This window comes from Lethenteron reissneri, chromosome 24 (genome assembly GCF_015708825.2).
Source record: "Lethenteron reissneri isolate LAM-NWPU_2019-01 chromosome 24, ASM1570882v1, whole genome shotgun sequence".
Lineage (NCBI taxonomy): Eukaryota > Metazoa > Chordata > Hyperoartia > Petromyzontiformes > Petromyzontidae > Lethenteron > Lethenteron reissneri.
In genome coordinates, this window is record NC_083802.1 from 1946866 (window position 1) to 1961377 (window position 14512).

General features: G+C 44.0%; 1 protein-coding gene across 3 annotated transcripts in view; it reads left to right on the top strand.

Moving 5' to 3' along the window:
- Positions 1-349: 349 nt before the first annotated feature.
- SCAMP5 (secretory carrier membrane protein 5) overlaps positions 350-14512 on the top strand; it is a 29490-nt gene continuing 15327 nt past the window's right edge. The window contains exons 1-2 of one of the 3 annotated variants that reach the window (XM_061557942.1): positions 350-498; positions 13993-14055. In XM_061557942.1, coding sequence (XP_061413926.1) covers positions 14049-14055 — 7 coding nt within the window. In that variant the 5' untranslated portion in view covers positions 350-498; positions 13993-14048. Of the gene's footprint in view, positions 499-9483; positions 9507-10091; positions 10112-13992; positions 14056-14512 lie in introns of those variants that run through there. The other 2 variants (XM_061557943.1, XM_061557944.1) reach the window with 2 other exon arrangements.

Consider the following 14512-nt stretch of genomic DNA (forward strand, 5'->3'; position numbering starts at 1 on the left):
TTATAACACCACCACTACCACCACCGCCGTGCTCGCGTTTAAAGTCCAACAAACAGAGCATTGCGAACGGCTACACAGCGGCGACCGCGGGCGGGGGGAGGGCGGGGGAGGGGTGTAGGGAGGGCGGGGGGGTGTGTAGGGAGGGCTCGGGGGAGGGCCGGGGGGTGTAGGGAGGGCGGGGGGGGTGTAGGGAGGGCGGGGGTGTGTGTAGGGAGGGCGGGGGGGGGGGTGTAGGGAGGGCGGGGGGGTGTAGGGAGGGCGAGGGGGGTGTAGGGAGGGCGGGGGGGGGACGGCGGGGGGGGGGGGACCGGCGCCGCTTCCGCGGATGTCTAACACGTGACGCGTCACCGCCACTGCCACTGAGCAGTTTCTCAGCGCTCGCTGTTGGAGGAGCCGGACTTGTTGCCGCTGCTCGGGGTAGACGGAGCCGTCCGCACACACCGCGCGGGCTACAGGATCCCGACCGCTGCCGCCGCTGCCGCCGCCGCTGCTGCTCGGGTAAGAGCGGAAGACGACGAGAGTCCCGCGGTGACGGAGAGACGGCGGCGATGTGGGGTGGGGAAGGGAGGCGCCGCGCCTTACGCCCCGCGGGGATGTCTGGGGTTGTGGAACGCGAGTGATGGGAGGGGGGGGGTAAGATCCGACGGTGATTGTCCGTCTGTTAACCCGCAACGCCTGGACCCGTCCCTGTGTCGTGACCTGCCAGCGAGCCTCAACGTGCACCTAGCCTGGCACGGGGTGCCGCTGTTTAGATCGAGCGCAGTCCGGTTGAGCGTCTAGGCTCGACTCGGCTCTCCGGCCCCCCAGAGCCATTAGCCGCTGTAATCGATAAATGTTGCGTCTCGCGTGTCGCCTTTGTTGCTGCCCGTGTCGTTCACGGTGGCAGGGAGGCGATTCGTCTGTAGGTCTGAACACACAAACTCCACCCACCACCACCACCGTAGGTTTAAAGACAAGACGCACATCCTGTGTGCTGTGTTCTGTGCATCATGCAAAGGCAACGTCAACAACAGGTTCCTGTGTTAACGGCCTCCATCAGACTACAGCAGGGTGGTCCAGATGTCTTGTGACACCCCCCCCCCCCCCAAAATTAATTGACCCCCTAACGTTTTTTTTTACACCCCTCTTTGCAAATCAACTTTTGCTTTAAATAGATCTTGAAAAAAAATATAGGTTTTAGATAATTAAATGTGGGTCACAAGACATCTGGACCACCGTGCAGAAGTGACGGGACAGGGGGGGGGGCGAGTTTGGCTTCATTAAAACTCTTCGTTGCTTAAGGGAGTCGGCATAACAATTGGAATAATCTCTCAATAAGATGTTTAGGCACGATTCGAAGCCCGTGTTCTGATTGTAAGATTTTTTTTTGCCACGTTGTGTGAGGCCTGTCTCGTCGCCAGCCCTCCGCTTCGCCGCTTTCGAAACTGTCGCGTTCGTCACGACTTAATAATTCCCCTTTATCGAAGTGTAAATAACACCGTACGTGTTATCGGGACACCCTCGATGATTCTCTCGTGGACGATTCGATACACGTGTCGAGATTGCAAGAATAGATATCAATGAAGGTAAACGGGTCAGTTTCATTTATAAGACACTAGCTTTACTACTTGGATCCACCACGCCCGGCCGCCTTTGTCTCTCCAGTGGCGATGTTCACACACCACACCAGTTACTCGTTTAAGGCTGAGTCTACCTAGGGGAGGCCCAGGACCGATTAAAATAATCGTCACGGGTTCGTAGCGCAGCGCGCTCACCACTACACTACAATGCGTTGCGCTTCCACGTGCGCGGGTCACGTGACAGACGTGACGTCACAGCTCATTTGCTGTGCAAAAAATAAATGCATTATTGAGCTCCCCCCCCCCCAAAAAAAAACTAAAGTGTGTTTTTATAATGTTTGCATGGTGTACAGTCTGGAAAGTACTCACATGGCAAATTTCAAGTTTGTTGCATGTCGGGAAGTAGCTAAACATTTTGAACAGACACACATAATCACAACTTTGCCTTTTATATATATGGAGATAGCCCTGTGAGCCATTCGCCTCTTGAATCGATGCGACGTTAAGCGACAAAACTTCCAATTCGGAGCTTTGCACAATTCCAGCTAAATTCGTACTGATTGTAATCGGCGCTGGTTTCTTCCCATGGGCGGGGAAAGCTTTGGTGAAAATTCCACATTATTTTTGCTGGGGGGCATCCATCGCACGCCAGAACTGCTATTGAATTGGGCTAAGTCAGGGGTCTGCAACCAAAATAAGGGGCCGTCCATAAATGACGTCACGCACCTAGGGGGGGGGGGATCAGACATGTGTGACGATGGGGGGGGGGGGGTTAGAAATGTGACGTCACATCAAAATGCACAACTTTAAATAAATATAGACAACACGTTCTACTTTATTAAATAGACTTTTTTATAAATGTTTTCTCCTAAAACATCAGACTGCAGCGCCACATTAAATACGCACTACAATGACAATAGTTTAAAGCGATTTGAAGCATGTTTGAAAATTTTTTTGGGGTGGGGGGCAGAGCTTTGTGACGTCATTTGAAGGGGGGGGGGTCTGACTTTTTATAACGCCGTGTGACGAAGGAGGGGGGGGGTAAAAAATAGTCCACAATCGCGTGACGTCATTTATGGACGGCCCCTAACAACCATTTATTTCGAATTCGATAAACCCGCTAAGTCGACCCCCCCACCCCGACCTGGGTTTGAATGCTCGCAAACTTCCAGATCGAGTGCGGAGCTCACGCGGATTTCTTTGTGACGTGCACCAGCTCCTCCCACCCCGAACCCCGTGATGTTGGAGGCCGCTCTCTCTCTCTCTCGAGGGCAACGTGCATCCTGGTGGCGGTAGAGCAGCAGCAGTAGCAGGGTGGCTGGTGGGACTGGTGTGTTTCACGAGGTGCATTAAGGTTGTTTTTATCGCTGGAGTAACATTCACGAAATATTGAGGTCGCCATAAAAAGACCATATGAAAGTGGAAGTCACCTTTGTATTTACTACGGTGCGTGGATGTCGCCAACAACAGACCTGAAAGTTAATGGCCTTTTATAGATGGTTGCCAATGTATTGACAGGGAGTACTGAGCACATAGATACTTTGCTAAGCAATTGTAGATATATGTCAATGACAACTTGAAAAACTGCTAAAAAGTTCACCTAGGATGACTATTGAAATCATACCGCAATGAACATGGTTAAAGAGGCAAACTAGAGCAGGTTGGAGTGCTTTTCTAAAATTGAATCAATGTAAACTAACATACCAATGAACTGTGACCCCCCCACCCAACTCCTGACCAGAGCATAATTGTATCGATGGAATTACGCATGCCACTAATGGTGGCTTGCAGGTTCTGTAATGCACACGATCAGGTGCTGTGCAATGTACTCGCTGAAGAAAAATTATAAATCAGCTTGTACTGCATATTTAATAATGTATTGTGTGATGCGTGGCCTACAGTATGTAAATCTAATTTTTCTGGCTTTCACTATACAACTTAGCTTTCTTTGGTTAATTTTCATTGTCGAGAAAGCACGTTGGACTTGTTTTTAGGCAGAGATGATTCCTATGTTTATGAGGGCCCCGCAATATACGAGAGGATTTATGTCGCTATGACAGACAGGCATATGTGGAGTTACAGTAAAGGGCAACACTACAATTTTTAAAGGATACACATAAATGCTTTATATTAAGTTAATATAACGTGCTACGAATGGGCGTCAAAGCTCAAACACAATTTATAGCCTCTGGTGTTGTGGTGAACCCGGAGTGCTCTACAGCATCACTATTGTCCATCTTGATTTAAAGCTTTCGTGACTGCAGGCATTCATACTCTTTGGGTCTTTCGGTAAAGTCACATAGATAGAAAAATAATAATTATTATTATTATTTAAATAAATATTGTCCATCTGAGAGGGTATTAAAACTTGCTTTTAAACAATAGCATTGGCTCTCGTTAAAGAGCTTCACTCATGCATTGGCAATTGTCAGTTCACATCCCAGTCAGGGCGTGACTTATCTATTCATCCCTCCACGGATTATTAAATAGGTATCACTTTATGGAAGGCCAGCAGTGGTTAAATTAACTGCCCCCTGCCATGGGAATGTGTGATTTCCAACCAAAACTCGTTTTAGTGAGGAGACACTTTTTTTTTGCACAGAAAAGCACAAGGTTGCTTTTTCCAGTAGACCGAAACTTACAAGGGGATGCAAAGAATAAACGCCATCTGTTTATGTACGAGATGCATACACAAATCCATTGTACCTCATTGACCACCTCCTGGACGGACTCAGTATGGACATTTTGTATGAACCTTATGTGTATACAGGGAGGCCCTCGTTTATGTCGATTTGATCAATGTTTCTTCATGATACTATTGTCAATACAATAGGGAACATATTCCCTTATAACGTCATGATGTTCGCTTTTATGTCGTCACTGCTAGCAACGGGAACTACTTTGTGGGGCAGAGAGCATCGTCATGTGCAGCACAATGCGGCATAGGTCCGGCATCCCTTGCGTCCCGTCTCTCTCTTTGGTACATTACACGATATTGTTGCGTGTGAACTGAGAGTGATAACATTATATTGTGCTGTTGTAATATAATCCTTTCGAACTATGAGTCGCAAACGGCCATACGCCCGTTTCACATCCATCATTGCTGAGTGTTATCTTATTAAAATGTACCTAGATTTGTATTAATTCTATTTGTATTTATTTTCTATTATGTTGCTGTATTTCAACTTAGAAAATGTACACTGGAACGTAACCTCAGACTTTACTTTATTCCCTTTGGGGAAAATATGTTCACTTTATGTTCCGCTTAAAGTCACACTTTTTGGGAACGCAACTACGATGTTATGCGAGCACTCCCAGTATATGCGATGGAGTGATGGCATAGTGCAGGGGTCGGCAACCTACGGCTCCGGAGCCGCATGCGGCTCTTTACGGGCTGCTTCTTGACGATATGTACGTATGTACAGTATGTACTCAGATGCATTGCGGCTCTTGAAATACTGAATTTTGTACCGAATTGGAAAGAAATGGCTCTTCTTGTTATTTTGGTTGCCGACCCCTGGCATAGTGGTTCGCGCATTGCACTATGAACTTGGCAATATAAGTATGAATCACAGCTACGGCTAATATCAGTGGTGAGTTATATCTGAACTTGTCCTGCTGCCCCTTTGCCCTCCAATCTGCACTGGCATACGTGGTGAAATATGATCAACCAAACCTCAGAACCAACACAGTGTGGGAAGGCCTTCATCCAGTTGTGGAATAAGAGAGAGCTAGAAATTAGAAGTGATATGATATGTATTATCTACACGTATATGTATCTTTTAAACGAGATGAAAGCTTATTGAAACCAAAAGTCTTTAAAGGCCTCAGAGGACACGAAATAATATGGTTAACATGCTTGTTATGCAGGATTTTTGGGCACAATGGAATTGGTAAACAAATAGCTGAATCAACCCAAACAGACAATTACTATTTCAGCTGTGCACACCACAGCAGTTTTACACACCTGGTCATGGCATTCTTCTGTATTATGTACAGTGTGTTAATCGTGTGCCATATGTGTGGGGTTTTCTCAGGTCATTCTCATGCTCTTGTATCCCCTCAGTCTTCATAGTGAGACTGTGCCTCCATCAATGAGTGGTGATAGAGTGCTGACCCGATTCACTCAGCCGTCCCTAGTGGTGATGACATGGGGTCACCACAGCAACAAGACTCACCATGGCGTAACTCGCATCACTCACCCACATGGCCCTGCCCACTTAAAAAAAACCATGACCAGAATCTAGAAAATACATGCTCATCCAAATGAGCAAGTTGAGTTCATGAACAAAATTTGGGTTACGAACAATTCCAATGATGTCAATTGAAATAGTAATAGATTCCATCCACACTGTGTAATAATTTATTTACGCATTCATGCCCTATTGAGTCTGGAGACTTTTTTTGTAGGGTTCTTGACATGTTTCACTTTCAGTCAATTGAAGACGGCACATATCATTACAAATGAGTTTGTTTAATTTGGTTTTTGTGACAGTCTTTCCATCAAGTGACCTGTCTCCGAAGTCCGAATTCAAGTTGCATATGGCGCACTGTGCCATGGGGCTAAATAGTTGGAGCGCTTCTTTCCTGCACTCACGGCAGCGAATCCTGATGCAGGAAAGGTTGTGCAGGTTTGGAATTTTTACCCGAGTATCATGACATCAACGTGTACATTTTGCTGCAGATGGAGCTAACCAATCAGGCCCTCATTCTTAACACATGCAAGCATTTATGTGTATTGTCTCGTAACACATGTACACACAAGCATACTTATCCATGTAGTGAAGGGAGGTCCAGGACTTCAGATATTACTTGCCAATGCTTTTTTTTTCCATGGCTGGGAATCAGACTCGGGGCAGTGGCTCATAGAGCAGTGTGCTAACCACTGCACCGTCAATAATTTTGAAGATATAAATGAAGCTGACAACTTTGGCTCCCCCCACATGTATACAGTAACTGCATTGTTGGCATTATCCAGGCTTCCTAAACAACACCAACTGTAGAAACTTTACAATGGGGATCAGACATCCTGTTGTCTGTGTAGAAGTTATATCTATATTAAATTACACTTAATCTGACTTGCATTATATACTGCAAGAGGAAATCATTAATGGAGAAATATGTTCACATTTTGGTAACCTTGTAGCTTACATGTCTGAGTTACAGTGCCTAATTGATGCAATGCCATATGTTTTATGTGGAAATCTCTTCAGCTATTCCACTGCTTTGTTGTTGTTGAGTCTATATTACAGTAGATTCGATTTTATTGAAATATATTAGTCCACTCACACCGTAGGTTGACTCTACTGTCATTACATAAGTATTGAGATGGATGCTTTTCATTAAGGAGTAAATGGATAATTATATATGTGTAGTGACTGTGAATGTCACTGTGTGGTGCCGAGCTTGCGAAGCCATAGCGGATAATATGTTGTCATTATGTGGGCGTAGTACCAGCCCTAGCGGGGCTTGGGTGAGCACTGGTCAGCGCGGAGGCACCACGTACAGTGTGCGGTGCGGGCTCCCAGTGAGGGAGCGAGAGGGAGTGTCAGCCAGCCAGGGTTACATTGGGGCATGATACGCTGGTTGACCTGCCGATACGTGACCGCATGATATTGGAGGGGGGCCACCGGTGCATGGGGGCCGCTGGGCGGTCACGTGGTATAGAGGAGCTCTCGGGAGTCTTCGGGAAAGAGCTCGAGAGATCTAGAAGGTGGCGTGGTGAGGGGCGGAGCCAGCCCCAGCCCAGGCCGATATAACGGGGCCCCGTGAGGGGCTCGGGGTTCTTCGGGTTGTTGGTGAAGAAGATCCACATCGGGTTGAAAAAGCCTCTAGCCACAGTGGTCCGGGACCCAGCTCATGGTCTGGACCGGGATCGCGAACCGTGTCTAGTTCTGCCGTAGTGTGGTTAGATGGCCGTTCAACACCGAAGTGTAGGTTACGTTATGTTGTGTTGAGTTGGTGTAATAAATAGTGTTGCTCCCAAGACAACGTCAGCGACTCAGTTGGACTCACTACATATGTGTTAATAGTGGTCAATATCAATTATTGTTATTGCACAACCTAAGTTAGGTCAGTAATTAGAGTGATGGGTGTGCTTATAGGACATCTCATAAGAGAGATGTCCTTTGCCTTTAGGAGTGCCTGTTTTCTTTGTTAAAGTTTAGTTGCAGGTAGAGTTTCCGAAAGTGACAGAAGCAGGTGCCCACACGACTATAAAAAAACAGACCTATTACAAAATGTGTGAGAACTGTAATAAAAGGCATTCGGTCAGTATTGTTTTTAGTAGAAAGAGTAAACTTTTACAATTATTTTACGAGGAAGTGAAACATCGCTCCAGTCATGGGAATAGTAAAAGGAAGAATCTGTCACAACCAGGTTTGTGCAGAAGAGTTTTTACTTTTAAGTATTGTTCCTTTATATTGTATTTAATGTAGCAATATCACATGTATTCGAATTTTTTTTTATCGTGAAGGTTATTCACATAAGCCAAAATAAGGCCCAGGACAAAGAGCAAATATCACTTTTTTTGCTGTACGGTCACTATTTTCAGTGGGTAGTGCTGATGAGCAGTACATCACTGCCAAGAGTTGTAGACAACTTTCACATTTGTGTGACTGTAAATGGGGATGGCGCTTAGTAGCATGAGCCTTTGACAGTTGAAAGAAGATTGTTACAGTTACTATAAGGTTGTAATGGTACTCCTGATGTTATTTAATACATTCTTAAATTGTTTCATAAAGGCTTATTTATTGTTATGAGACCACCCTAAAAGTAATTGCCTTAGACTTCTTGATAAGGTGTCGACAATGAAAGAAAAATAGACAACACTTTAGAAAAATTCGATAGACTCAGGTCTGAGTAAAGAAGTTAAAGAGTAAGTCCTACTTTCAGAGAGCCATGCCGAATCCGCAATTAGCGCACTGTCTTTGTGCTGCGTCTCCACGCTACGTCACTATTAGCGTACGGTCTGCATGTGCCGTCATTGTGGCTTGGTGTTTGTGTCAGTTGAGGCACATTGTTGTGGACTCCCCATTGCCATAAAAAAACCTCGCATGTGTGGCATCTGTAAGCAGGAGGGACATGGTTCCTCAACCTGACCCGTGCGGTCACGTCAGCAGGAAGAAAGAGGCACGCGGAGGCGTGCGGGTGACCTGCACGCAGGTGGGAGCATAGGAGGCCTCGCAGGTGGGGGTGTGTTCGAGAGGCCCATGGGTCATGTAGCCACATGCCCAGCCACGGCGTGCCCAAGCAACATCTGTTTGGCTGGATAGATGGTGCTACATGGACATGCCACGGGTTAGAGAAGATATTGACTGATGTGGTACAGAAGGATGTGGAGTTGATTATATTTTCCGATGACTGTTACCAGCAGTGTCAAGATCGGCCTCTATGGAGGAGGTCCGTGAAGGATGCTGCTGGGGAGGTGGAGGCAGTCGCCCTCCAACAACAGTGGAGGGCAGAGGAGCAACAATGAGCAGAGTGCCGGGCCTACAAAAATGCATACAGTTGGCATAGTGGGGAGCACAGTTGCTGCATTTGCCAGTCATCTCAGTCAGTCAACCCATGGAACCTGGGTTTGTTCCTCGACCTCCTGCCAGCGGGCCTTCAACACTTCACTTGACTTCAAAGTGCACTTAGCATGGTATAAGCACCGTGGTGACGTCACCGCCAGTGGCGGTTGTTGTTGAAGAGCCATGGGGGGGTCACGCACGGGTGTGTGTGGAGGCGACCGTTAGTTAGCTTGGATACTTCCGCTACTATATAAGCATTTAAATAGGAATATAGTTATTATTTACATTCTATACGTTATTTATATCATATAAGTCAGGCATAAAATAATCTGTTGGCATTTGATAAATGTGTCTGGAAGAAAACTCATGGGAAGAGAGTAAAGTATTGGCCTTGTAGAAAGACGGTCATGGGTAGGATGGCCGTTTAGGACAGGTAATTTGAAGGTGACAGTTTATTTTGATAGGCATTAAAGTGGACACCCCGTGATGAATCCTGAATAAGACCTGAGACCATTTGTAGGATAAAGTGATATTATAGTCTGGTGTCAACTATATAACTACTAGCTTTTTTGCCTGTCCAAGGACGGGTATATATTGCAGTACATCTGAAATATTCAATAGAAAAATTGTTCAGCTTATCATTATTAATGAGGGGGGCGTTGCCCCATGTGGAATGACGTCACCCGCTAATGGTTATTGGGGAGGGGTGCAGCATGTGGAGTGCGCGACCTTCTTGTGCATTAGTGTAAATTTCCACGCAGACATGAATATTAATGAAGGGGGGGGGTCTCTTTCGCAGTGACGTCACGCACGGATGTAGCACTGTGCTGCATAGATTTTTTTTTTTTACCATCACTTTCTGTAAAGAAACGTCATATTTGAAGCGACTTTGCATAAGTAATTATTTAATTCAGCTCGACCTTCCTCTGCATTAGTGTAAAAATCCACCCACTCATGAATATGAATGAGGGGGGTGGGGCCTCGTGTGAAGTGACGTCACGCGCGGGACGGACAGACATTTCTGGGTGATTATAATAGGTAAAATGTATTTAACTACGTTTTTTTATTTACCAGGTAAGGCTTCATGAGATATATAGCTCTTTTTCAGAAGCGACCTGGTCACAAATAATAGCCAAATGAATTGGCTTATCATGTGGAAATTATAGCAGCCAAATACTTTCCAACGTATGTGTCTGAATGTGGAGAGAAAAACCAGATGACCCGGAGAAACATTTATGCAACCACGGGGAGACCATGCAAACTCCAAATAAACAGTCAGGATCGAACCCACAACCTCCAGTATACCAAGCGAGCTAGTTAACATTTTGCCAAAGCGTCAATGAAAGTAAAATGTAATACCAAGCTGTGATAACCTCATTGACCTCCTTCATAGAATGATGGCCATTTATGGAAAGAGACTGATGTAATACAGAAGTGTGTTCTCAAAGATAATTAATTTTCTGACAACTCATTATAGGTGATAAGAAATCACGAAATGCTATATTTAGTTTTAGCATCTAGGCTACTGCCAATTTTGGATAAGTTTATATACTGATAACCATCTCGTGTGCAATGTAATGTAAACATCACAGATTTTGGAAGCAGATAGCTTCATATTATTATCTCTGTGTTGCCGTGTAAGCTTGTCACTATTCTTTGGGTCTTTCGGTAAAGTCACATAGATAGAAAAAATAATAACAATAAAATTATAAATATACAATGAAAATGAAAATAAAGTGAATAAAAAATTATAAAAATATCACGACGTTTCGATCGCAACACAAGCAATCTTCATCAGGATAAACACGCTTCAATGAAATGTACCGTACTCGTAATGGCAGAACTCCACGACTCCAGGAAGTGGCCGCAATGCTTGCCACAACGTAAGGGGCCGTGGTGATTTACAGCCAACGTCAGTTGAACGTGGACAATTAGAGCTAAGCTGAAACACAACATATAAAAAATAAGTTTTCAGTCGATACCACATTGGGAAGTGGGTTAAAATTGAGTTACAAGATTTGAGGATACGAGAACAACAACAGATAGAGTGAGTTAATAGAAAGCGTGTAAAAAGATGGGGGAAAGCTGCTGAGGAAAGCTGTTTTAAAGGTTTGAAATGGGTGTAGCTCAAGGGTCATAAACGAAATGGGCGGGGCTCGTGATGTTAAAGTAATAAATTTGCATGTAAATGTAAGATCTGTGAGCTACCTCCACGATAAGGGCACGGAGGTGGCCATTGTATTGTGAGAGATTAGCATGTGAATGTAAGATCGCAGAGCCGCCGTCGCCACATCGAGGACACGAGCAATGGCGGCTGTGTTAGTGTGAACCTGTTAATGTAAAATCAGAGAGTCGAAAATAACTGCTAACATCGGAAGGTAAGATGGAAACATCACAGCCAGTTAGGACTTAAACTGCTTAATAACGTTCTTCTAATGATTGCTCAGTTTGTACCCATCTTCTCGGTTGAAATTGTGTCTGTGTTTATATACCTGGATGGCTTCATTACGAATCTTTGTTGATAGCCATTGGGTTTGCAGAGTATCTTCTTCTTGGAGAAATCAATTTCGTGTGAGCCCACCGCATTAAAACAATGATCAGCCACGGCTGCGGTATTGGTCCATCCGTGTTTCAGATCTGCCTTATGTTTACGAACACGGTCCGAGACATTTCGCTTAGTTTCCCCAATGTAACTACTGCTGCAGATACAGCTTAGTTTGTAGACGCCGGGGTATTGCATGTCAGGGATCACATCCTTCACAGATGGGAGCAGATCTGAAACACTGATAACCAACGCATTTTGAGCCATATTATAAATAAGTCACCTTCCCTGTGAGGTTTTGGAAATCTTATTGTGCAAAATGTTGTCTTATGTAATTGCAGTAACTAGCATATGCTAGTTAGTAGACTGTTTCTGTTTTAGAAAAATCATTACAAATATTTCACAATGATTTTTGTAATATATTTACAAAACAGTATGATTCATAAAACATCTTTATGATTCTCAAGATGCTCTACAAGCAGAGTTGACATGTGAATCATGATTGCTTGGAAGGAGGGTAGATCAGGGAAAGGGATTTTTGCGATGACAATGGTTGTTTTGTAGGTGGGTTAAGAGACATGTGGCTGGGGGGATGGAGAATAGAAGCGAGTGGCAAATTACACTTCTGGATAGAGGGAAACAGTGAGAGGCGGGGGAGAAGATGAAGGTCTTAAGTCTGGCCTTGAACATGGAGATGAATTCAGGTGTGAGGAAGAGGGATTTGAAACAGTGGGAATGATAAAGAAACATAGGAAAGGGAGTGACCTCTTGAGTGGAGGTTGAGTGGATATCGACAGAAAGAGCTTGGTTGCTGGAGCAGGGGGCACAGAAAGGCGAGTATGCTAAATTCCTCTTCATATGCACATTCTTTTTGTTAAGGCACTCTTCCACCTTCAACGCAGCTTATATATAAGCTCCTAGTTTGGTAGTGTCTCATTCTTCACCTGAAGACGGCTGCTTGCGTTGTAGCCGAAACGTCGTGAGAATTATTTTATTTTATTATGTTTTATTTTTATTATTTTATTACTTCCCTTCTACGTGACTTTACCGAAAGAACCAAGAAGATAGATGAAGATGATATGGGAAAGGTTAGAAATGGCAAATTAATATCCAAATTGTATCCAGACTGGCCTACTGCATGAGCAAATGTGCAATGCATGCCATCACAACTCAACATTTAGAACTGTTCATTGATGAATTGTTCTCTTGGAAAGATAACGCATCCTATGACTGTTTGAAGGATCCTAACGTCTAATGTAGGATACTAGAAGATTGTGTACTGGAGCTTCGTGGGTTCTTCTTGACATCGGTCGTGGTGGAGAGGGGCCTGAATACTTAACTTTGTGGATTATTCGTGTAGGAATGATTCATTATTTTAAAAGCAATGTATACATTTGTAGAGGAGTAGAGGAGAGTGGTGGCGTCGTGTGCGCTGTCCGGTGCGGTGACCTCACGGGACGTGGGGTCGCACGCGCTGGGCAGCGCACGTGACGTCACCCCTCCTAGGGTATTTAAGGGAGACCCCGTAACGTAAGCGGGGTCACTGGAGGAACGGGGATAGTGGAAAGGGTAAAGAGGGAACCAGGGTTAGTGATAAGTGTTAATAAACCCTGGCGGAAGCCCCTAACTCAACCTCCGTCTCCGAGTACCTCCGTCTACAACACAACACATTCATAGCACTGTAATGAAAGTATTTAGTTATTCATTTGCACTGATTCACCACTTGCCCCTTGGAGGTGAAAGGTATAGACAGGACAATGGACCCAATCGATCCTCTTGGAGCTTTTCAATAATACAATAAATAGTATTACGCTGCCGTAAAAACATTTACAATGTAACTAGATTATAATCTATAACCAGGCACATTTAAGCAAATGGTAATTATCTTTGATGATAATTATCATTTGTTTAAATGTGTTTTATAATTATGTGTTTTATAATTATTTGTAATATATGGTAGTTCCATTTAAAACTAATTGCTGGTAATGTCTCACCCCGTAGCTAGTTCACTGTACTGTCATCATTTTCCCTTGGTGGTTGCACATGTTTGCACCTTTGCAGTTTGTGCATTGAGCTCATTTTCGTGCCAAAAATAGGTCCAACCTGCAAATGTAAATTTCCACTCATCTGCCTTATTATTTAATGGCTGTTTTAGTGTTTGTTATGTTTACTCTTGTCCAAGTAATTACAATTGTTTCTTATTGAATGCCTCCTAAACATGGCTGCATCTCTCATGTACAAACCGAACATTTGTAAATCGAGGGATACCTTTACTGTATGGCTTATAGTATAGATGTTTCATTGCATGAGTAAAGGTACATATGTCAACCAACTAAACAATGACCAAACTGAAATGTGTGTGTGTGTCTTTTTATAGGTATAACCTTACTGCAACCGTTTCTACTTTGGGTGTAACCAGGTTATGAGATCATCATGACAGGTGAGGATGTTTTTTGTCAACTGATAACCTAACCACATCGCATATTTCAAATGTGGTCATGATTAAACAATTTTACAAAGATACAAAGACGTTGTCCAGTTTATTTTCTATCGCAATTACTTACATTTATGATAACATAAATAATATATGAATACTTATGCTTGCATACCCTCGTCCTATATCATTGTTACTTTACATAAATTAAGAGGAGGTACTACAGTTTTCTGCTTCAAGGAAATATTTTTATTCCTATACATTCATATTTGTATTCATATACATTAATATTATAAATGTACAATCCATAACACACATTCAAATTTGAACAAAGGTGTTTTCTGGAGACCCAGCTATGAACATCAGCATGTACAGACTTCATTGGCCAACCACTGCGGTGGTTAGTTATTTACAATTGGAAGTGTAATGAGGAAATATATTCACTTTCCTTCATCTTTATTGA